General features: G+C 41.7%; 1 protein-coding gene across 2 annotated transcripts in view; it reads right to left on the bottom strand.

Annotated features, from left to right (window-relative positions):
- adam12b (ADAM metallopeptidase domain 12b) overlaps positions 1–25,960 on the bottom strand; it is a 150,727-nt gene that overhangs the window by 48,510 nt on the left and 76,257 nt on the right. For both annotated transcript variants that reach the window (XM_071393235.1, XM_071393236.1), the window contains exon 4: positions 1,723–1,801. In XM_071393235.1, the coding sequence (XP_071249336.1) occupies positions 1,723–1,801 (79 nt within the window). The remainder of the gene's footprint in view (positions 1–1,722; positions 1,802–25,960) is intronic.

The raw sequence follows: 25,960 nt of genomic DNA, 5'->3' as shown, positions 1-25,960 counted from the left end.
AAACTGTAAGCTAACGAAGCCAAATCGCCTTGACATCCATTGGAATATAATGTAGCATGTTCTGGTTCTGGAGGACTTATGTTGTGCTTTGTGAAATAATGTAAATAGCATGATAACTAGCTCTACTTGAGGTACAGTCTCTTCATAAAATATTCACATCCACATTTGGTTGGTTCCAAGGTAGGTTTAAAATGTATTAAAATACTCTGTAATGTCAAAGTGTAAGAAAATTTTTAACATTTGTAAAATAATTATGAAAAATAAAACAATAATATAGCTTGATTACATAAGTATTTAACCCCCCCGAGTCAATACATGTTAGCATCGTCTTTGGCAGCGACTACAGCTATGAGTCTTTCTGTGTAAGTCTCTACGGGCTTTGCACACCTGGATTGTACAATATTTGCACATTATGATTTTTACAATTCTTCAAGCTGTGTCATGTTGGTTGTTGGTCATTGCCAGACAGCCATTTTCAAGTCTTGCTGATTTAAGTCAAAACCTAGGCCACTCAGGAACATTCAATGTTGTCTTGGTAAGCAAATGCAGGGTATATTTGGCCTTGTCTTTTACTGTATTGTCCTGCCGGAAGGTGAATTTGTCTCCCAGTGTCTGTTGGAAAGCAGACTGTTTCTTTTTATGCAAAAAAACTCCCTAGTCCTTGCCGATGACAAGAATAGCCATAACATGATGCTGCCACACTGTTTTCACTGTTTTCTCCTATCACAGCCATTAAACTGTAACTGTTTTAAAGTCACCTTTGGCCTCATGGTGAAATCCTTGAGCGGTTTCCTTCCTCTCTAGCAACTGAGTAAGGAAGGACGCCTGTATCTTTGGAGTGACTGGGTGTATTGATAGACCATCCAAAGCCTAATAAAAAAAATCACCATGCTCAAAGGGATATGCAATGTCTGCTTTTGTAAAAAAAAAAATACCCATCTACCAATAGGTGCCCTTCTTTGCAAGGCATTGGACAACCTCCCTGGTCTTTGTGGTTGAATCTCTGTTAGAAATGCACTGCTTGACTGAGGGACCTTAGTGATAATTGTATGTGTGGTGTACAGAGATAAGTTAGTCATTCAAAAATAATTTTAAACACTATTTTTGCACACAGAGTGAGTCCATGCAACATATTATGTGACTTGTTAAGTATATGTTTACTCCTGAACTTACTTAGGCTTGCCATAACAAAGGGGTTGAATACTTATTGACTCAAGACATTTCAGCTTTTCATTTTTTATTAATTAGCAAAAGTTTAAAAAAAACATAATTCCACTTTGACATTATGGAGTATTATGTGAAGGCCAGTGATACAAAATCTCAAGTTAATACATTTTATATTCAGGCTATAACAGAACAATATTTGTGGAAAAATTCAAGGGGTGTGAATACTTTCTGAAGGCACTGTTTTTAACCCTGTATCAATTCACCAAGTGTTAGGTCTACATGTCAATATGGCTTTATGTCAATAACTAGACAGATATTCCCCACTAAAAACTAAGTTAGTCATAATCCATTTACTGGATCAAAACATTTGATCTTTCAGATGTCATGCCATGTCTATACTTCAGACATGTGTTCTCAATATTGCCCTGAGGGCCATTTGATCCAAAAAACATCACTTGAGTTCACATAATATTGTTAAAGGTCCATCCTTTAAAGTCAGCAGCACACAATGTTCATTCAAACATGAATGTCAGAAGCACTCAACCTCCAGCCTACCGTAGAGTTGTGAGCACCAGTGACGGGACTCCCATCCTCCAGGTAATGTGTCTCAGTGTAATGACTTGCAAACAGGCCCCTAAAAGAACAGAAAAGAAAAGAAACATCAAAACCTCAGGTCCACATAAAAAAATACATTCGCTTTTAGAGGACAAGAGAGAAGTTGGACACACAGGTTTTTAACGGCCTTATACCGTATTTTCAATGACGTGTGTAAACTGTTAGTGATTAGGGATATGTGAAATATACAGCACAGGGAAGCTAGAGGAGTCGGGGGCAGGGTTTGGGAGTGACCTTGAATGAAATATTGTCGCACTTTGAAGAATCCCTGATGAGTTAATTATAGTATTTATATGTGTGTGTGTGTCAAACTGCAGGCCATGAGCAGATTGACATGGTGAGTCCCACCCCAAGCATTGGCTGAGGAGCGGCAGGAACACCCATCTCTACAGCTGCATAATCAAAGATACATCAGAGGGGATGGTCACAGGAACATACAATATATGACCAAAAGTACAGTGCATTCGGAAAATACTCAGACCCGTTGAATTTTTCCACATTTTGTTACGTTACAAACGTATTATAAAATGGACGTAAAAAAAATGTCTTCATCAATCTACACACAATACTCCATAATGACAAAGCGAAAACAGTTTTTTGGACATTTTTGCACTTTTATTAAATATAGAAAACAGAAATATCTTGTTTACATAAGTATTCAGACCCTTTGCTATGAGACTCGAAATTGGGCTCAGGTGCATCCTGTTCAATTTATTTATTTATTTATTTAATTTCAATTTATCGCCCTCCAGGTTCCCTTGGAGAGTTCATCAATGAGCTTGACGCCCTGATAAGTTCCTTTCCTGAGGATGGCTCACCTCTCACAGTTCTGGGTGACTTTAACCTCCCCACGTCTACCTTTGACTCATTCCTCTCTGCCTCCTTCTTTCCACTCCTCTCCTCTTTTGACCTCACCCTCTCACCTTCCCCCCCTACTCACAAGGCAGGCAATACGCTTGACCTCATCTTTACTAGATGCTGTTCTTCCACTAATCTCATTGCAACTCCCCTCCAAGTCTCCGACCACTACCTTGTATCCTTTTCCCTCTCGCTCTCATCCAACACTTCCCACACTGCCCCTACTCGGATGGTATCGCGCCGTCCCAACCTTCGCTCTCTCTCCCCCGCTACTCTCTCCTCTTCCATCCTATCATCTCTTCCCTCTGCTCAAACCTTCTCCAACCTATCTCCTGATTCTGCCTCCTCAACCCTCCTCTCCTCCCTTTCTGCATCCTTTGACTCTCTATGTCCCCTATCCTCCAGGCCGGCTCGGTCCTCCCCTCCTGCTCCGTGGCTCGACGACTCATTGCGAGCTCACAGAACAGGGCTCCGGGCAGCCGAGCGGAAATGGAGGAAAACTCGCCTCCCTGCGGACCTGGCATCCTTTCACTCCCTCCTCTCTACATTCTCCTCTTCTGTCTCTGCTGCTAAAGCCAATTTCTACCACTCTAAATTCCAAGCATCTGCCTCTAACCCTAGGAAGCTCTTTGCCACCTTCTCCTCCCTCCTGAATCCTCCTCCCCCTCCTCCCCCCTCCTCCCTCTCTGCTGATGACTTCGTCAACCATTTTGAAAAGAAGGTCGACGACATCCGATCCTCGTTTGCTAAGTCAAACGACACCGCTGGTTCTGCTCACACTGCCCTACCCTGTGCTTTGACCTCTTTCTCCCCTCTCTCTCCAGATGAAATCTCGCGTCTTGTGACGGCCGGCCGCCCAACAACCTGCCCGCTTGACCCTATCCCCTCCTCTCTTCTCCAGACCATTTCCGGAGACCTTCTCCCTTACCTCACCTCGCTCATCAACTCATCCTTGACCGCTGGCTACGTCCCTTCTGTCTTCAAGAGAGCGAGAGTTGCACCCCTTCTGAAAAAACCTACACTCGATCCCTCCGATGTCAACAACTACAGACCAGTATCCCTTCTTTCTTTTCTCTCCAAAACTCTTGAACGTGCCGTCCTTGGCCAGCTCTCCTGCTATCTCTCTCAGAATGACCTTCTTGATCCAAATCAGTCAGGTTTCAAGACTAGTCATTCAACTGAGACTGCTCTTCTCTGTGTCACGGAGGCGCTCCGCACTGCTAAAGCTAACTCTCTCTCCTCTGCTCTCATCCTTCTAGACCTATCGGCTGCCTTTGATACTGTGAACCATCAGATCCTCCTCTCCACCCTCTCCGAGCTGGGCATCTCCGGCGCGGCCCACGCTTGGATTGCGTCCTACCTGACAGGTCGCTCCTACCAGGTGGCGTGGCGAGAATCTGTCTCCGCACCACGTGCTCTCACCACTGGTGTCCCCCAGGGCTCTGTTCTAGGCCCTCTCCTATTCTCGCTATACACCAAGTCACTTGGCTCTGTCATATCCTCACATGGTCTCTCCTATCATTGCTATGCAGACGACACACAATTAATCTTCTCCTTTCCCCCCTCTGATAACCAGGTGGTGAATCGCATCTCTGCATGTCTGGCAGACATATCAGTGTGGATGACGGATCACCACCTCAAGCTGAACCTCGGCAAGACGGAGCTGCTCTTCCTCCCGGGGAAGGACTGCCCGTTCCATGATCTCGCCATCACGGTTGACAACTCCATTGTGTCCTCCTCCCAGAGTGCTAAGAACCTTGGCGTGATCCTGGACAACACCCTGTCGTTCTCAACTAACATCAAGGCGGTGACCCGTTCCTGTAGGTTCATGCTCTACAACATTCGCAGAGTACGACCCTGCCTCACGCAGGAAGCGGCGCAGGTCCTAATCCAGGCACTTGTCATCTCCCGTCTGGATTACTGCAACTCGCTGTTGGCTGGGCTCCCTGCCTGTGCCATTAAACCCCTACAACTCATCCAGAACGCCGCAGCCCGTCTGGTGTTCAACTTTCCCAAGTTCTCTCACGTCACCCCGCTCCTCCGCTCTCTCCACTGGCTTCCAGTTGAAGCTCGCATCCGCTACAAGACCATGGTGCTTGCCTACGGAGCTGTGAGGGGAACGGCACCTCCGTACCTTCAGGCTCTGATCAGGCCCTACACCCAAACAAGGGCACTGCGTTCATCCACCTCTGGCCTGCTCGCCTCCCTACCTCTGAGGAAGTACAGTTCCCGCTCAGCCCAGTCAAAACTGTTCGCTGCTCTGGCACCCCAATGGTGGAACAAACTCCCTCACGACGCCAGGTCAGCGGAGTCAATCACCACCTTCCGGAGACACCTGAAACCCCACCTCTTTAAGGAATACCTAGGATAGGATAAAGTAATCCTTCTAACCCCCCCCCCCCCCTTAAAAGAGTTAGATGCACTATTGTAAAGTGGTTGTTCCACTGGATATCATAAGGTGAATGCACCAATTTGTAAGTCGCTCTGGATAAGAGCGTCTGCTAAATGACTTAAATGTTAATGTTAAATGTTCAAATTGACCATCCTTGAGATGTTTCTACAAATTGATAAGAGTGCAACTGTGGTAAATGAAATTGATTGGATATGATTTGGAAAGGCACATAAGGTGCCACGGTTGACACTGCATGTCAGAGAAAAAAACAGGCCATGAGGTCGGATAAATTGGACGTAGAGCTCCATGACAGGATTGTGTCGAGGCACGGATCTGGGGAAGGGTACAAAACATTTCTGCAGCATTGAAGGGCCCCAAGAACATGGTGGCTTCCATCATTCTTAAATGGAAGAAGTTTGGTACGACCAAGACTCTTCCTAGGGCTGGCCAACTGGCCAAACTGAGCAATCGGGGGAGAAGGGCCTTGGTCAGGGAGGTGACCAAGATCCCGATGGTCACTCTGACAGAGCTCCAGAGTTCCTCTTTGGAGACGGGAGAACATTCCAGAAGGACAACAATCTCTGCAGCACTCCACCAATCAGGCCTTTATGGTAGAGTGGCCAGACGGAAGCCAATCCTCAGTAAAAGGCACATGACAGGCCGCTTGGATTTTGCCAAAAGGCACCTAAATGACTCCCAGATAACGAGAAACAAGATTCTTTGGTCTAATGAAACCAAGATTGAACTCTGGCCTTAATGCCAAGCGTCACGTCCAGAGGAAACCTGGCACCATCCCTACGGTGAAGCATGGTGGTGGCAGCATCATGCTGTGGGGATGTTTTTCAGCGGCAGGGACTAGGAGACTAGTCAGGATTGAGGGAAAGATGAACGGAGCAATGTACAGAGAGATCCTTGATGAAAACCTGCTCCAGAGCACTCAGGACCTCAGACTGGGGCGAAGGTTCACCTTCCAACAGGACAACGACCCTAAGCACACAGCCAAGACAACGCAGGAGTGGCTTCTGGACAAGTCTCTCAATTTCCTTGAGGGGCCCAGCTAGAACCCGGACTTGAACCCGATCGAACATCTCTGAAGAGACCTGAAAATAGCTGTGCAGCAACTCTCCCCAACCAACCTGACAGAACTTAAGAAAATCTGCAGAGAAAAATGGGAGAAACTCCCCAAATACAGGTGTGCCAAGCTCGTAGCGTCATACCCAAGAAGAGGGTGTAATCTCTGCCAAAGGTGCTTCAACAAAGTACTGAATAATGGGTCTGAATACTGCAAAAATTCTAAAAAACAGTTTTTGCTTTGTCAAAGGGTGGCTACTTTGAAGAATCTAAAATCTAAAATTTATAACACACTAAATGATTCCATTTGTGTTATTTCATAGTTTTGATGTCTTCACTATTCTTCTACAATGTAGAAAATATTAAAAAATAAAGAAAAACCCTTGAATGAGTAGGTGTGTCCAAACTTTTGACTGGTCCTGTATTTAGTACAGTTTTATCTAAAAATGTTTTACCATTTTTATTTTTATGAAATTCACTGAGGAGGATGGTCCTCCCCTTCCTCCGCTGAGGAACCTCCACCGGTGTAATGAATTTCCTCTTCGTCTGAGGAGGAGTAGCAAGGATCGGACCAATGTGCAGCGTGGTAAGTGTCCATAATGAGATATTTAATAAATCCACAGAACACTGAACAAAATAACAAAAGTACAAACAAACAACCGAAACAGTCCCGTATGGTGCAAACACTGAAACGGAAAATAACCACCCACAACACACAATGGAAAACAGGCTACCTAAATATGGCTCCCAATCAGAGACAACGATAAACAGCTGCCTCTGATTGGGAACCACACCTTGCCAAACACATAGAAAACAAACAACCTAGAAAAAAGAACATACACTGCCCACCCCAACTCACGCCCTGACCAACCTAACACAAAGACATAAAAAAGAAACGTCAGAAGGTCAGAACGTGACAACCGGCGTAGGCATAGCTGGGTCTGTAGGTTGCTGAGTTCTCTCCTCCAAAACTGTGTCTCAAATACTTTACAGAGTACTTATTTCTAAGAAGTAAGTTTCGAGGTGCTACATTTAAGTCTGTTAGAAAGTATTTGTGGCTTGTGCAAGCAGAACAAGAACATCTGTCCATTCTGTTCAGGAACAAGTGGATGTAATGAGTGAGCATCCTACATGCTTCATTGAGTGTTACCTTGCTAGTGTGTAAGAGGAAGAAAACTGAGTCTGAGTACAGGGATATTCAGAGGAACAAGATTAACTGGATTACTGTACCGGAATATAGATACTACAGTAAGAAAAAGAGGAGTGAGCCAAATTGACATATCACAGACACTGAAAAGCTACTGTACAGTTTGAGTTGAGTGGAAAATATCTGAGAAAATATCACTCCCCACTACGTTGACCCATATTTGAGTAAATCTATAAAAAAAAAAAAATTATAATAATTTAATCACAATACAATTCTGCTGGGGTGGATGGAGAGGATTTGAGGAATCAGTCAGTGGGATAATAAAATAAAGTCCCAGCAGGAAGCTCTCTAGCTATCCTACGCTGTTTACTGCTGACCAAAATGTAGGATTAGATGAGGAGGGATTAGTCAATCATGTCAACATTCACATTTCAACATTCTTTAGGAGGTATACCAAAAATGAGAGCCGGATTGAAGCTTAGAGCTCCTGTTTTATAGCTCTATGTCTAACCTACAGTATGACATAACTGTTGTTTTTATAAATCACAATCTTTATCTTACCATTAGCAACACACCACATTAATATCAATAAGCCAGAAGCGGGTAAATACAGTACACAGTGTCGTGGTCTCATTGAAAATGTATTAAGCTACACTGGGGACCTACATCAGAGCATAAAGGAGGTTTCATAGACAGGCTACAGTAGGCACTGGCATGTACAGGATAAGAGGATATGTTCAGAGTCCAAACAGGATTTGTGTCAAGCTAATGCTAATTCCATGCGAATGCTAAAGAGGAGTTTTTGGGACACGTTTGGAAGCTGGGCTTTGGCAGAGTTGTCCTCGTGTAAGGTTCCATGACATACATTAGAGCAGCAGCCACTGGTTTGACGTGATGAAATCCTGCTGTAATCATCTCCTTGGCACAGGGCAGATGGTGCATATTAGTTAATGGGTGTATGGTGTCTGTATGTGCAGCCTACTTTGCCTCTTGGCTAAACATTACCAGTGCTCTATGGTTGGTTGGTTCTTTGAGGTAGATAGAGCTTTGAGACTGCCTGATTGGCAAACAATATCAAGTGAATTATGTAATATGAAAAATATAGATCCATTCTTGATACGTACAGTATCCTATATTCTTCCAAAAATTAGAATGTCATCATGGTATGCTTTGTATTTTCTTCAAGAATAGATACTTCATACGCTTGTTGGACCTCAAGAATAGCGCTTCCTCACCAGGCAGCACACACTCTTGATAAAAGAAAAGATAGCGAGAATTCTCTTTTCTTTTTCCCCTGGAAATTGAAACAGCTCAATTTGATTACGCCCCCTTAAGTAATGACTGCCCACCAGTGGCCCTCTTTTGTCAAGAGGTACAGGCAGCCAATCAAATGACATTTAGATGGCAGAGGACTTCAAAGTAGCTGGTAGAGCCTTTGATCTCGTCTCGTAGGAATCAGTGTGACAGTCACCAGAATCCTTAGCACAAACCCAGCATGAATTCCGAATGCACAGCTGTCATTTTTTATATCAACACTTCAGTGTGCCAACAGTGTTGTGGATGGTATTTCTATAGTGATTGGGGAGTAATGGAACTACGTGATGAGAGGCGGTGAAATGAATTTTGTGTCACAAATAGAAATTGGATAAGTCGTACCGTAATGAATGGTTTTCGGTTGATTTACACCCACATGAAAAAATACTATAGTATACTATGGTATAAATACTATAGTATTCACTGTAGTGATTTGTAGACATGACTGTAGTATACTGTAGTATTAACAGTTTACTATAGTTTGTTTGGCAGACATGACTGTATTATACTGTAGTATTAACAGTTTACTATAGTTTGTTTTGCAGACATGACTGTGGTATACTGTAGTATTAACAGTTTACTATAGTTTAAATACTGTAGTAAAAAAACAGTGTAAGGGATAATCAACAAGGGCCTATGTGTTCAATGGAAAATAATAAACAACGTCGAAGGTGTGTTCCACGATGCGTTCGCGGAACTAACCTTCCACGATTATCTCTTTTATCCCTTTTTATTCAGGGGTGAAAGTAAGGCGGAAAATCATTCACAACACTTTTTGGTGTTTTTGTAAGTGATGTCTCTTTACATTTATCAAATGGCACTGTATGAGTGCAGGAATTATTTTAAAGTGGAGTAGGTTAATAGTTGGAATAGTAACTGAAGTCTGGACACTGACTGTAGGCCTCACATGTAGCCTATTATAATTAACTCCTCCTGAAGTTAATGTTCCTCACAGAAAATTAATGATAGACCAAATGTTAATTTTGTTTCAGGAACTGGAGTGGAGAAATATGATTTATTTGTTTCAGCATCTTGAGAGAATGGGAATACGTGCTTAGGGACTTGTTGTTTAGCCTAACGTGCAATTTCTTTCAGAGACATAAAAGCTGACAATATATCATTTTCAACCACATAAAATATGCATCCAAGACGAACTGAAATACAATCAGAAACATGTTGGATCATTTTCATGGCTTTGCATTTCCTTAAATCCGGTCAAATGTCATTTGGAAATCTCCCTGGTGCCTAAACGTCCTTGCTCCATGAGAGATGCAGAAATGAAAGAGAAAACTTGATCAATGCCAACTAACTTGTTGATGATGCATTGATCATTCTATCGATTTATGACATTACTCTGGTGAGCTAGGCTTTATTTAGTATTCTAGACAAGCATCAAGTAATGACAGAAGAGAAGCTGCATGTAATCTAATTATAGACAAGTTGACTAACAAATAGCCTATCGAATGTCGGAAATTATACTGAATAAAAATATAAACGCACCATGCAATAATTTCAAAGATTTTACTGAGTTACAGTTCATTTAAGGAAATCAGTCAATTGAAATAAATGCATTAGGCCTTAATCTATTGATTTCACATGACTGGGCAGGGTAGCAGCCATGTGTGGGGCCTTGGAGGGCATAGGCCCACCCACTTGGCAGCCAGGCCAACCCACTGGGGAGCCGGGCCCAGCCAATCAGAATGAGTTTTCCCCCACAAAATGGATTTATTACAGACAGAAATAATTCTAGGTACCGCTAAGCTTTTTGTGCATATGGAACATTTTGGGGATTTCTTATTTCAGCTCATGAAACACGGTGTATATTCAGAAAAATATCAAAATGAGTCTTGAAAACAATTATTTTCCCACACCCCATGTCCTTCTGCTTCCCTGAGTAACGTGTGCAGGTTATGAGCCTCATGAAGTAGCCTAATTGTTTGACAATCAGATGAAAACATAATGACTGGTTGTGTTCATGCAACATTACAAATATGTACTATTAGGCAGTGTTTCGGTTTCAAGACCACATATTGAGTGTCTCGGTCTTGTCTAGGTGTCAGTCGGTCTCGGACAGTGAGGACTATTAATTTCTTCTTGAGACCAGCAGAGTAAAAAACTCATAATTATTAGCTTCCATTCAGTCAGCGCATTAAAAACGCTTCGCCAGGCCAAATATATACACTCCTTACTTGAAACAATAATATCTTATCGCCTATTGAAACCTGGGATTCCTACTTTACTCGTAACATTACTGTCCTTTACCTTCATTGAACAATATCTTCAAACTTTGTCCCAATTTCCTTGACTGTAAAACACAAAGGGCCAGTGTTGTCGTGGAGGCTATACACAGGTATACGCCCTATACCCACTTTTTGTCAGTGGGAATTGCCTATACTCACTTCTTAATCCCTACTGTTGTGTATAAAAGTAATGTAGTGGAGGTATACAACTTATTCATTATGTAGAACGACAGACAAACCATGCACAAAGTAGCCTACACAATCGTAAAACACGTGAAATATATCCACATGCGAGCAGCACACAGCCTGTTCTTTGCAACTCTGCCTAGAAGGCCAGCATCCCGGAGTCGCCTCTTCACTGTTGACATTGAGACTGGTGTTTTGTGGATACTATTTAATGAAGCTGCCAGTTGATGACTTGTGAGGCGTCTGTTTCTCAAACAAGACACTCTAATGTACTTGTCCTCTTGCTCAGTTGTGCACCAGGCCTCCCACTCGTCTTTCTATTCTGTGTTCTGTGAAAGGAGTGGTACACAGCGTTGTACGAGATCTTCAGTTTCTTGGCAATTTCTCGCATGGAATAGCCTTAATTTCTCAGAACAAGAATAGACTGACGAGTTTCCGAAGAAAGGTCTTTGTTTCTGGCCATTTTCAGCCTGTAATCGAACCCACAAATGCTGATGCTCCAGATACTCAATTAGTCTAAGGCCAGTTTTATTGCTTCTTTAATCAGAAGAGTTTTCAGCTGTACTAACATAATTGCAAAAGGGTTCTCTAATGATCACTTGCCTTTTAAAATTATAAACTTGGATTAGCTAACACAACGTGCCATTGGAACATAGGAGTGATGGTTGCTGATAATGGGCCTCTGTAAGCCTATGTAGATATTCCATAAAAAAAATCAGACGTTTCCAGCTACAATAGTCATTTACAACATTAACAATGTCTACACTGTATTTCTGATCAATTTGATGTTATTTTGATGGACAAAAAAAGTAGCTTTTCTTTCAAAAACAGGGACATTTATAAGTGACCCCAAACTTTCGATTGTTGGTGGTGTATGTGAAGAGAACCTTTATAGTTCCAAGTAACTCATTGGCTGACGGTGGGACATGACTGCCCACTGGGAGCAGACGTCAATTCAATGTCTATTCCACGTTGGTTCAACGCAATTTCATTGAAATGATGTGGAAACAATGTGGATTCAACCACTGTGTGCCCAGTGGGTGGCATCTGCTCCGAGAGCACTGTTCATATTTGGCAATAATGGCCGATTTTAGAGTGAATATATTCAACATGTTTGAAAATGATTGGGATGCCATAGGTGCCCGTCTAGTGCCTGGGAGTCTGTGACAGACATCAACCACAAATCGGGTATGTGCTTTTATGAGGGTTTTGATCCGATTTCCTAAGATTTGGAAAAATGCGCCAGGAGCCGATCGGGAGCACTGAGAACGGACTAAAAACGTGTAGTGTCCGCCTGTCTTTACCCTAATCATCATAACTATGGATTCCCTAGTCCTCAGAGCCTGTTGCGTTTCATTAAACTCAGACTTATTCTCTAATTAGCAATTTCTTAATAGATGCTGCACAGGTTAATTGTGATAAACGAGGCCCTTTCAATGGAACCTCAGGGAGGCTAAAACCATCGCCATCAGTCTTCTTTTGCTGTTCAAACTTTAAACCATCTCCTCTGTATTTACATCATCTTCACCAGAGGTAAGTGTATGTCAAGGACATGACTTCCAGACAATTGTTTTTGTACACACATAGAAAATGTGAAAAACACAATATGAGAGGAAGTGTTGCTGCTTGTGTTTGCAGCATGTTCAATGGACAGCCTTGTATGAACATTTCTTCAGCCCCTGTTATTCTTGGGCTCTCCATTAGGTGAGGTATGGGGTGAAGTGTGGTATCTCTTAATTAGTGGATGAGAAAGGATGATGTGAGAGTTAGGGGGTAGCCTAATAGAAGGTGCCCTTGGGAAGATCATCAGCACTTGGAGTGCAGATGAACAGAAGTAGGAAATCTTAAGTGTTGTTTAGGTTGCCCGAGGTAGTGTAGGAAAGCAACGGAGGCAAACGAAACCTTTTCCTTGTTCTCTCTGTCTCTGTATCATCCCCATATCTATGATCTCTACCTCTTTTTGCTCTCTCTCTCACTTCTTTTAAATAACCACGTTTATCCTCCTCTTTTAGTGAAAGAGTTACCTCCACTTTTCTATAATGGCATGCTAGAACTTTTTTTCTTCCGACATTCAAATCTCTGACTTTTACCTAAGACTCTGCTGAGCCCAGTAGAGGTGGTTTCTGAACAGCATGAATGAATGACAATAAGAACTATTTCCTCAGTCTGATGAGCATCTTAAAATCCAATTTGGCTTGTGGCCTCAAAGACTTTATCAAATCAAATCAAATTGTATTTGCCACATGCGCCAAATACAACAGGTGTAGACCTTACAGTGAAATGCTTACTTACAAGCCCTTAACCAAAAATGCAGTTCAAGAAATAGAGTTAAGAAAATATTTACTTAAGAAAAAGAATAAGTAACAATAAAATTACAATAACGAGGCTATATACAGGGGGTACCGGTGTAAGTCAATATGCGGAGGTACAGGTTAATCGAGGTAATTTGTAAAGTGACTATGCATAGATAATAAACAGCGAGTAGCAGCAGTGTAAAAATAAAGTGGGGAGGGGTCAATGTAAATAGTCCGGGTGGCCATTTGATGAATTGTTCAGCAGTCTTATGGCTTGAGGGTAGAAGCTGTTAAGGAGCCTTTTGGTCTTAGACTTGGCGCTCCGGTACCGCTTGCCGTGCCGGAGCAGAAAGAACAGTCTATGACTTGGGTGACCGGAGTCTTTGACAATTTTTTGGGCCCTTTCTCTGACACCACCTAGTATATAGGTCCTGGATGTCAGGAAGCTTGGCCCCAGTGATGTACTGGGACGTACGCACTACCCTCTGTAGCGCCTTACGGTCAGATGCCGAGCAGTTGCCATACCATGCGGTGATGCAATCGGTCAGGATGCTCTTGATGGTGCAGCTGAAGGACTTTTTGAGAATCTGGGGACCCATGCCAAATCTTTTCAGTCTCCTGAGGGGGAAAAGGTGTTGTCGTGCCCTCTTCACGACTATCTTGGTGTGTTTGGACCATGATAGTTCGTTGGTGATGTGGACACCAAGGAACTTGAAACTCTCGACCCGCTCCACTTCAGCCCCGTTGATGTTAACGGGGGCCTGTTCGGCCCCCCTTTTCCTATATTTCACGATCAGCTCCTTTGTCTTGCTCACATTGAGGGAGAGGTTGTTGTCCTGGCACCACACTGCCAAGTCTCTGACTTCCTCCCTATTGACTGTCTCGTTGTTGTCTGTGATCAGGCATACCACTGTTGTGTCGTCAGCAAACTTAATGATGGTGTTGGAGTCGTGATTTGCCACGCAGTCGTGGGTGAACAGGGAGGGGAATAAGCACCCACCCCTGAGGGGCCCAGTGTTGAGGATCAGCATGGTAGATGTGTTGTTGCCTACCCTTACCACCTGGGGGCGGCCTGTCAGGAATTCCAGGGTCCTTAGCTTAGTGAGGAGCTTTGTGGGCACTATGGTGTTGAACGCTGAGCTGTAGTCAATGAACAGCATTCTCACATAGGTGTTCCGTTTGTCCAGGTGGGAAAGGGCAGTGTGGAGTGCGATTGCGTCATCTGTGGATCTGTTGGGGCGGTATGCGAATTGGATTGGGTCTAGGGTTTCCGGCATGATGGTGTTGATGTGAGCCATGACCAGCCTTTCAAGCACCTCATGGCTACCGACGTGAGTGCTATGGGGCGGTAATAATTGAGGCAGGTTACCTTCGTTTTCTTGGGCACAGGGACTATGGTGGTCTGTTTGAAACATGTAGGTATTACAGACTCCTCTCAGGTCAGGGAGAGGTTGAAAATGTCAGTGAAGACACTTCCCAGTTGTTCCGCACATGCTTTGAGTACACCTGGTAATCTGCCTGGCCCCGCGGCTTTGTGAATATTGACCTGGTCTTGCTCACATCTGCTACGGAGAGCGTGATCACACAGTCGTCCTGAATAGCTGGTGCTCTCATGCATGTTTCAGTGTTGCTTGCCTCAAAACGAGCATGACAAGGCCTTTAGCTTGTCTGGTAGGCTTGCGTCACTTGGCAGCTCGCAGCTGGATTTCCCTTTGTAGTTTTTTTCAAGCCCTGCCACAGTGTCAGATCTGGTGTATTAGATTCCATCTAAGTCCTGTAGTGACGCTTTGCCTGTTTGATGGTTCGTTTGAGGGCATAGGGGGATTTTCTTATGAGCGTCCGGATTAGTGTCCCGCTCATTGAAAGTGGCAGCTATATACAGGTATACTCCTCAATGCCATTGGATGAATCCCTGAACATATTCCAGTCTGTGCTAGCAAAACAGTCCTGTAGTGTAGGATCTGCATCATCTGACCACTTCCGTATTGAGCAAGTCACTGGTACTCCCTGCTTTAGTTTTTTCTTGTAAGCAGGAATCAGGAGGATAGAATTATGGTCAGATTTTCCAAATGGAGGGCAAGGGGGAGCTTTGTATGTGTCTCTGTGTGTGGAGTAAAGATGGTTTAGAGTTTTTTTCCCCTCTAGTTGCACATATGACATGCTGGTAGAAATGAGGTCTCTCTTGGTAGATCTCTCTTGGTAGATTGTGTGGTCTATAGCTTATCATGAGAAATTGTACCTTAGACTGTACCCAAAAAACGTCCGGGCGTGTGCGCCATCGGGCGCAAATTGATTTTGTGGCCCCACACCAAGCGCGATCATGACATGCGGGTTGAAATATCAAAACAAACTCTTAACCGATTATATTAATTTGGGGACAGGTCGAAAAGCATTAAACATTTATGGCAATTTAACTAGATAGCTTGCAGTTGCTAGCTAATTTGTCCTATTTAGCTAGTTTGCTGTTGCTAGCTAATTTGTCCTGGGATATAAACGTTGAGTTGTTATTTTAGCTGAAATGCACAATGTCCTCTACAATTATTCCACATATAAAACGGTCAACCGAATTGTTTCTAGTCATCTCTCCTCCTTCCAGCCGTTTTCTTCTTTGAACTTTTAAATGGCGTTTGGCATCTAACTTTCATAGTTACCACGATGACGACCGAACTCAGTTCATCTTTCAATCACCCACGTGGGTATAACCAATGAGGAGATGGCACGTGCATATCTGCTTCTATAAACCAATGAGGAGATGGGAGAGGCATGACTTGCACTGCGTTCAGCATTAACAAATAGAACTGACTTAAATTTGAGTGCTTGGCAACGCAGACGATCGTTGGCGCGCGCGAGCAGTGTGGGTGCAATAATTGAATAACATATGTTTAAATGTATTTTGGCTGAACGTGTCGTCGTTCAGCCACGTCTCAGTGAAACAACATATTACAGTTTTTAATGTCCCGTTGGTAGAATAGTCTTAATCGTAGATCATCATTTTTTTTTTTACAATGATTGCACGTTGACCAATAATACGGAGTGAAGTGGTGGTTTACCTACTCGTTGGCGAATTCTTACAAGACTCCCCCTTTTCCTCCATCTTCTCTTCACGCTGATGACAGGGATTTGGGCCTTGTCTTGACAAAGCAGTATATCCTTCACGTCGGACTCATTAAAGAAAAAATATGAATCCAGTTCTAGGTGAGTAATCGCTGTTCTGATCTCCAGAAGCTCTTTTCGTTCATAAGAGACGGTAGCAGCAACATTATGTACAAAATGAGTTACAAACAATGCAAAATAAAATACAAAATAGCACAGTTGGTTAGGAGCGCGTAAAATGGCAGCCATCCCCTCTGACGCCATTATAACATTATTATATAATTTGAAGTAAACAAATACTTTGGATAAACAACAGTATCCCTAGAATGCTATTTAAAAATGATATATAAACATTCATTTAAAAGCAGCGCAACCTTTACAGATGGTATACAGTGCATTCAGAAAGTATTCATACCCCTTGACTTATTCCACATTTTGTTGTGTTACAGCCTGAATTCAAAATTGATTACATAGATTTTTTTCTCACCCATCTACACACAATACCCCATAATGACAAAGTGAAAACATGTTTTTAGAAATGTTTGCAAATGTATTGAAAATTAAATATATAAATATCTAATTTATACTAAACACAAATATAAACACAACATGTAAAGTGTTGGCCCCATGTTTCATGAGCTGAAATAAAAGATCCCAGACATTTTCTATATGCACAAAAAGCTTATTTCTCTCATATTTTGTGCACAAATTTGTTTACATCCCTGTTAGTGAGCATTTCTCCTTTGTCAAGATAATCCATCCACCTGACAGGTGTGGCATATCAAGAAGCTGATTAAACAGCATGATCATTACCAGTTGTGTAAAGTACTTAAGTAAAAATACTTTAAAGTACTACTGAAGTTTTTTTTTTGTTGGTATCTGTACTTTACTTTAGTATTAATATTTTTGGCAACTTTTACTACATTCCGAAAGAAAATAATGTACTTTTTACTCCATACATTTTCCCTGACACCCAAAAGTACTTGTTACATTTTGACAGGAAAATTATCCAATGCACACACATCCCAACTGCATCTGATCTGGCAGATTCACTAAACTCAAATGCTTTGTTTGTAAATTACGTCTGAATGTTGGAGTCTGCCCCTGGCTATCCGTCTTAAAAAAAAATGTGCCGTCTGGTTTGCTTTATATAAGGAATTTGAAATGATTTATACTTTTACTTTTGATACTTAAGTACATTTTATCAATTCCATTTACTTTTGTTAACTAAGTATTTTTAAAACCAAATACTTTTAGACTTTTACTCAAGTAGAATTTTAATGGGTGACTTACTTGAGTTTATTTCTATTAGGTTATCTTTACTTTTAGTCAAGTATGACAATTTAGTACTTTGTTCACCACTGATCATTACACAGGTGCATCTTGTGCTGGGGACAATAAAAGCCACTCTAAAATGTGCAATTTTGTCACACAACACAAAGCCACTGAGGTCTCAAGTCTTGAGGGAATGTGCAATTGGCTTGCTGATTGCAGGAATGTTCACCAGAGCTGTTGCCAGAGAATTTAATGTTAATTTCTCTAACATAAGCCGCCTCCAATGTCGAATTTGTTAGCACATCCAACTGGCCTCACACCCGCTAACCACGCCAGCCAGGACCTCCACATCTGGCTTCTTCACCTGCGGGATCGTCTGAGATCAGCCACTCGGACAGCTGATGAAACTGAGGAGTATTTCTGTCTGTAACAAAGCCCTTTTGTGGGGGGAAAAAATATTCTGATTGGCTGTGCCTGGCTCCCAAGTGGGTGGGCCTATTGCATCGCCACTGCCCAGTCATGTGAAATCCATAGATTTTGGCCTAATGAATTTATTTACATTTACTGATTCCCTTATATGAACTGTAACTCATTGAAATTGTTGCATGTTGTGTTTTAATTTTTGTACAGTATACATACTGTAAGTATTCACACCCCTGAGTCAATAATTTGTAGAAGCACCTTTGGAAGCGATTACAGCGATGAGTCTTTCTGGGTAAGTCTCATTTAACCATTATTCTTTAAATAAGTATTCAAGTCCTGTCAAAATTGGTAGAATATTATTTTCAGATATTATCATAGATTTTCAAGTATATTTAAGTCAAAACTGTAACTCGGCCACTCAGGAACATTCACTGTCTTTTAGGTAAGCAACTCCAGTGTAGATTTGGCCTTGCGTTTTAGGTTATTTTCTTGCTGAATGTGAATTCATCTCCAGTGCCTGGTGGAAAGCAGACTAAACCAGATTTTCCTCTAGGATTTTGTCTGTTAGCTCCATTCCGTAAAAAGAAAAATGTATTCTGAAAAACTCCCCAGTCGACTACAAGCATACCCATAACATGATGCAGCCACCACTATGCTTGAAAATATGTAGAGTGGTACTCAGTAATGTGTTGTATTGGATTTGCCAAAAACATAACACTTTGTATTCAGGACAAAAAGTGAATTGCTTTTCCACATTTTTGGCAGTATAACTTTAGTGCCTTGTTACAAACAGGATGCATGTTTAAGAATTTTTTTATTCTGTATAGGCTTCCTTCTTTTCACTCTGTCAATTATGTTAGTATTGTGGAGTAACTACAATGTTGTTGATCAAGCCTCAGTTTTCTCCTATCATAGCCATTAAACTCTGCAACTGTTTTAAAGTCACCATTGGCCTCATTGTGAAATCCCTGAGTGGTATGCTTCCTCTCCGGCAATTGAATTAGGAAGGACGCCTGTAGTGACTGGGTGTATTGATACACCATCCAACGTGTAATTAATAACTTCACCATGCTCAAAGGGATATTAAATGTATTTTTTACCCATCTACCAATAGGTGCCGTTCTTTGTGGGGCATTGGAAAACCTCCCTGGTCTTTGTGGTTGAATCTGTGGTTGAAATCCACTTGACTGAGGGACCTTACAGATATTTGTATATACAGTTGAAATTGGAAGTTTACATACACTCCTAGAGATGAACGTACTTTGGTGCAAAAAGTGAAAATCAATCCCAGAACAACAGCAAAGAACCTTGTGAAGATGCTGGAGGAAACAGGTACAAAAGTATCTATATCCACAGTAAAATGAGTCCTATATCGACATAACCTGAAAGTCCGCTCAGCAAGGTAGAAGCGACTGCTCCAAAACCGCCATAAAAAAGCCAGACTACGGTTTGCAACTGCACATGGGGACAAAGATCGTACTTTTTGGAGAAATGTCCTCTGGTCTGATGAAACAAAAATAGAACTGTGGCCATAATGACCATCGCTATGTTTGGAGGAAAAAGGGGGAAGCTTGCAAGCCGAAGAACACCATCCCAACCGTGAAGCACAGGGGTGGCACCATCATGTTGTGGGGGTGCTTTGCTGCAGGAGGGACTGGTGCACTTCACAAAATAGATGGCATCATGAGGGAGGAAAATTATGTGGACATATTGTAGCAACATCTCAAGACATCAGTCAGGAAGTTAAAGCTTGGTCGCAAATGGGTCTTCCAAATGGACAATGACCCCAAGCATACTTCCAAAGTTGTGGCAAAATGGCTTAAGGACAACAAAGTCAAGGTATTGGAGTGGCCATCACAACGCCCTGACCTCAATCCCATAGAAAACTTGTGGGCAGAACTGAAAAAGCGTGCGCGAGCAAGGAGGCCTATAAACCTGACTCAGTTACACCAGCTCTGCCGGGAGGAATGGACCAAAATTCACCCAACTTATTGTGGGAAGCTTGTGGAAGGCTACCTGAAACATTTGACCCAAGTTAAACAATTTAAAGGCAATGCTACCAAATACTAATTGAGTGTATGTGAACTTCTGACCCACTGGGAATGTGATGAAAAAAATTAAAACTGAAATAAATCATTCTCTCTACTATTATTCTGACATTTCACATTCTTAAAATAAAGTGGTGATCCTAACTGACCTAAGACAGGGACTTTTTTACTAGGATTAAATGTCAGGAATTGTGAAAAACTGAATTTAAATGTATTTGGCTAAGGTGTATGTAAACTTCCGACTTAAACTGTTTACAGTAGGGTACAGAAACGAGGTAGTCATTAAAATGTCATGTTAAACACTATTATTGCACACAGTGAGACCATGCACACAGAGTGAGTCAATGCAATTTATTATATGACATGTTAAGCACATTGTTACTCCTGAAATTATTTAGGCTGACAAAGGGGATGAATACTTACTGACTCGAGACATTTCAGCTTTAATATTTTTACTAATTTGTACAAATTTGACATTATGAGGTATTGTGTGTAGCCCAGTGACAGAACATATTTTTTCAACAGAGAGATGAGATAAAGTTTTACTGAGTTCCTGACAACCAATTGGACATTTAACCCCAGCACCCTTACTCTGACAGCAGAAATAATATGATGTTCTATGTAAATTCAAGGCTGTTGATATCCATTTGAATACACACAACTCCACGACTCTAATAATTCACCATTGAGCACTGAACAATTTGACCAAAATCCAGCTCTGCTTCTTACAGCTTCCATGCTCTTTTAAAGCATGAATCTTTCATTTCCCATGCTCACCTCCCTGTCTAGAACTCCCAGAGCAAAGAAAAACCTTCTCACAGTATGTTGCAAAATACTGCTCTTACTTCAGATACTGCTAGCCAAATTGGAGGAGAGTGGTAGGAAAAAACAAGTGAGACAGAGAGAATGAAAGAGAAATTATGAAATAGCGCTGGGTGACAGCACTAATTCTATTTCCACACGCATCTGCGTCCCAAATTGATTTGCATACAGCCCCATATACCCCCGGCATACAGGCCAGCTCTGGAGTGCACAGAGCCGAAGAAAAGGACGGGAAAAAACCGAATCCTTTCAGCTGAAGAAACACTTCCCTACTTCTCATGCTCGGTCAAAGCCTAGTCAGCTGTACAGTGCCTCTCTTGTTGAGGCACATACTGTATATAATACATCCAGATACTGTTGTTATCTAGCTACTGAAGAAAAAAGGTGTGTTTTCTTATCCCACTGTAGATGTATTCATAAGCCTCTTCCAGATTTGATATATTCTATCTGATGTGCCCTCGTGCCCTCGCTGAACACTACAGCATCAGCACTGCATTGGCATTCCAGGACCAGGCGTGGTCAGGTTTCATTACATTTGAAAAAGACAGGAAGTAAATATGACATAACACCTCATTCGTTGGTGTTGTTTAGCCTCCACTGGCATTAACTCAGCAGCCCACACTCATTGGTTGAGCACTGTTAAAGACATATGTTCCCTCTCTCTTTACAATGCATCTTGTTTCATCCCCTTTCTAGTGTACAAAAAGAGTGCACACTAACAAGATAATAACTCTACCTACATGTACATTTTACCTCAACAAACCGGTGCTCCCAGCACATTGAGTCTGTAACAGTACCCCCCGGTATATAGTCTTGCTATTGTTATTATACTGCTGCTCTTTAATTACTTGTTACTTTTACTTCTTATTCTTATTCATATTTTTTTTAAACTGCATTGTTGGTTAGGGGCTCGTAAATAAGCATTTCACTGTAAGGTGTATTCGGCGCATCTGACAAATACAATTTGATTTGATTTGAAGATGCATTGTCACAATCAAGATATAATGTGCAAATGAAATGTTCCATGCATGGGGAAAGCATGTAACACCCCTACACACTGAAGTGCTAAACTCTGAACCCTACAAAGAGTGTGAATAAACTAATGGATGTTCAAGAACTAATCAGGCTCAATAACACAAAGGAAGGTGCTATTTCCTCTGCTCTCCTCTCCTGTTGGTTTTAGGATATTGATACCCTTGCTATGAAAAAGTTATTGCGATCTAGGCTGCTCTCACAAAAACTACTAGAGCGATGGGACATGATACCTCATTCGTTGGTGTTGTCTGGCCTCCATTTTAAAGTATTTTGGTTTGTGAGGCATATCAACATGTCCTTATAAATAGGTTATTGAGCTTGGCAGGAACTCAGCAGCCCACATTCATTTGTTGAGCACTGTTAAAGAAGGTTTTCCATCTCAAGGTCTCTTGTTTCATTCTTTTTCTTGTGTAGAAGGTCTTTCTCACCCAATGTTCATTATCTTACGACAAAGGCTTTTTATTAGTGGCGGTCAGTGCCATTTAAGATGAGGGAGGATGCTTTTTTGTTTTTGCAAGGCCTTATTTCTATAACAGCATGTGGTATGACTGTCAGTCATATTCCATTCACCCAGCTCAATAGGTTTACGCTACTACATAATACTAACATTTTCCCTGTACCCATCATGTGGATGCTGCAACCTAACCTATGAATGAAAGTTTACAACAACACAGGTCGAGAGAAATTTGAGTAATCAAGGTAACAGACAGTGACACACTCAATACTGCCTTCCAAACTCTTGCCTGCATCTAGCAGATCTAGGGTGTAATCATTAATCCAACAGTTGCAAATGCTCTCCTGTCACCTTTTCCCTTCGCTTGTGGACATCAGCTGTCTGTGACCAGGGGAAAAAATCTTTCCAACCCAAACCTTCATATCATGACTGCTAACCTCCTACATCATTGTCACCTCATAGTCAACATGGCTACTAGAACTAATGCGTTAGTAAACCCGCTACAATCATGCAGTACAGTGTACAGTCAGAAAGCAGTTTAGCAGTTACACCGGCGGGCCCTGGTGGCAACAAATTAATAAAACCAAAAGCTTACTTTGACTTGGAAGAGTGCCAGTGTTGGACAGCCATAGCCAGCTAGCTAACATTGCATCCCTTTCTGTTTGAGCTGGGTGTTTAAGTATGCTAAACTAGCTAGCTGCATTCAGCTAGCTAAGTGAAAGTGAAAGCAAAACAAATACAACCAAATACAGCTAGCTCTCTCTCTCTTTCTTGCTTCCCCTTAACTTTGGAAGAAATTAATTTGTTCAACGATTGTCTTTCTCTCTCTTTGAGTCAACTACTTACCATATTTTATGCACTGCACTGCAGTGCTAGCTAGCTGCAGCTTATGCTTTCAGTACTAGATTAATTATCTGATCCTTTGATTGGGTGGACAACATGTCAGTTCATGCTGCAAGAACTCTGATAGGTTGGAGGACATCCTCCGGAAGTTGTCATAATTACTGTGTAAGTCTATGGAAGGGGATGAGAACCATGAGCCTCCTAGGTTTTGTATTGAAGTCAATTGAGGAGGACAGAAGCTAGCTGTCCTCCGGCTACACTACAGTGCCACCCTACAGAGTGCTACTGTAGACCTTCATTGCAAAACAGTTTGTTTTAATAAATTTTTTGGTGACATGTTAATATATTTAGGATAGTTTTCTCTAACCTACTGCAAATCCCCCTTTCACTTATTTACACAAAATGATCAAAATGTATCAAACAAAATACATTTTTATATGTCCCATGTGTAGATTAACAGTGAAACTTACGGTCCCTTTCCAACAATGCAGAGTTAAGATTAAAAAAATATACTGAACAAAAATATAAATGAAACATGGCTGGTCTCAGACGATCGCGCAGGTAAAGAAGCTGGATGTGGATGTACTGGGCTGGCATGGTTAGACGTTGTCTGGGGTTGTAAGCCTGGTTGGACATACTGCCAAATTCTCTAAAATGACATTGGAGGTCTTATGGTAGAGAAATTAACATTACATTCTCTGGCAACAACTCTGGTGGACATTCCTGCAGTCATCATGCCAATTTCAAGCTCCCTCAAGACTTGAGACATCTGTGGCATTGTGTTGTGTGACAAAACTGCACATTTTAGAGTGGCCTTTTATTGTCCCCAGCACAAGATGCACCTGTGTAATGATTATACTGTTTAACCAGCTTCTTGACATGCCACACCTGTCAGGTGGATGGATTATCTTGACGAAAGAGAAATGCTCACTAACAGGGATGTAAACAAACGTGTGCACAAAATATGAGTGAAATAAGCTTTATGTGCATTTGAAAAATTTCTGGATTTTTTTATTTCAGCTCATGAAACACTTTACATGTTGCATTTATATTTTTGTTCAGTATATATAGAAATAGTGACATGGGGAATAAATACACAGTGAATAATCAATAACAATAACAGTAAAAATAGCATGACTATATACAGGGAGTACCAATACCAAGTCGACGTGCAGGTCAGGGTACGAGGTAATTGAGGTAGCTATGTACCTATCGGCAATTTTCCCTCTAAGCTGGGCACAGCAAAAATACAGTATCAGCCCGCACAGAAACGCAAAAGATTGAACTTCACTCAGCTTTACTAAAGTTTGCCCCATTAGTTTACACTATCAACATTTTCCTCAAATGAGGGAATCGTGATTGAAACAACATTATATTAGCTCCTTTCAATCCATCATACCGAAATAAATATAACTATGCATGACTTGGTCTGTGATTTTGTTTTAGGCAGGCCGCATTGGAGGATTGTATTCCATTGACAGCATGAGCGGTCAGGAGTCGATGGGCTTTTCTTTGTAGATCAGAGGGCAAAATGTGCACATTTGTTCATATTCTTTGCTAGTGAGTGAGTTATTAGCCCAGTTATAGCTAACTTCTGATCAGCAATGTGGAAGTGATTGCTTCCTACATGAGCATAAACATGTACATTTCTAGCCATCTTCAAAAAGCTAGTCAAGTAAGGAGGTTTTGTATGTCTTAAATTGGCAGTGTTGTATTTTGAGGCAGGCATGAATAAGCAAAGAATCCAATAGGCAGAGGGTAGCATACAGTTTTGTTTGATTCTTTTTTATATTAATGGTATTGAAATTTTAATTTTGTTTTAAAAATTATTTTGTGTGAAGTGGTTTCTTGCATCAAACAATACAATACAACCACATTTGTGGCTAAACATGTTAATGTCAAGCCATGCATGTTTTCAAAAGTCTCATTGAATGTAGGCCTACATTGAACACCACACATTGGCTGCTACTGTAGACTGTATCGTAGAACTATTTCAATAGCTATTTCCATGTTAAAATGTTATGGGATGGATTTTCTCCATTGTTTTTGATGGTAAGTCACTCTGATAGGCCTACATTATTATCAACTAGCCAAGGTAGCTTGGCCACTGTTAAAACTGTAACTTAAAGTGGGTACAATACAGGCAGTGTTCATAGTAAACAGGTGCTGGAAGTTTGACAGAATTTTCAGGTTTGCGCTCAGCAGACCAAAAATGTGCTCGGTGCAGGAAAGAAATAGAGGGAACATTGCATATAAGTAGGGGCAAAGTGACTAGGCAAAAATATATATAAGAGACAGTAGCAGCCATGTATATGGTGAGTGTGACATTTTGTGTGGGAGTATCAAGTGTGTGTGTGTGTATGTGTGTGTTGGGGTGTCAGTGTAAGTATGTGTGAGTGTGTGGGTAGAGTCCAGGTGGGGGCATAGAGTCAGTGCAAGAGAGTTAGTGCAAAAAAGGGTCAATGCACGTAGACTGGGTAGCCTGAGGGTCAATGCCAAATCTTTTCAGCCGCCTAAGGGGGACTACGCGCTGTTGTGCCTTCACAACTGTGTGGGTGTGTGTGGACCATGTTAATTCCTTAGTGATGTGGACACAGAGGAACCTACTCCACTTCAGCCCCATCAATGTGGATGTGGGTGTGCTCGCCCTTCCTTTTCCTGTAGTCCACGATCAACTCCATTT

Source organism: Salvelinus alpinus, chromosome 3 (genome assembly GCF_045679555.1).
Source record: "Salvelinus alpinus chromosome 3, SLU_Salpinus.1, whole genome shotgun sequence".
Classification (NCBI taxonomy): domain Eukaryota; kingdom Metazoa; phylum Chordata; class Actinopteri; order Salmoniformes; family Salmonidae; genus Salvelinus; species Salvelinus alpinus.
The sequence above is the reverse complement of the archived record's forward strand: the minus strand, read 5'-3'. Positions and strand labels throughout refer to the sequence as shown.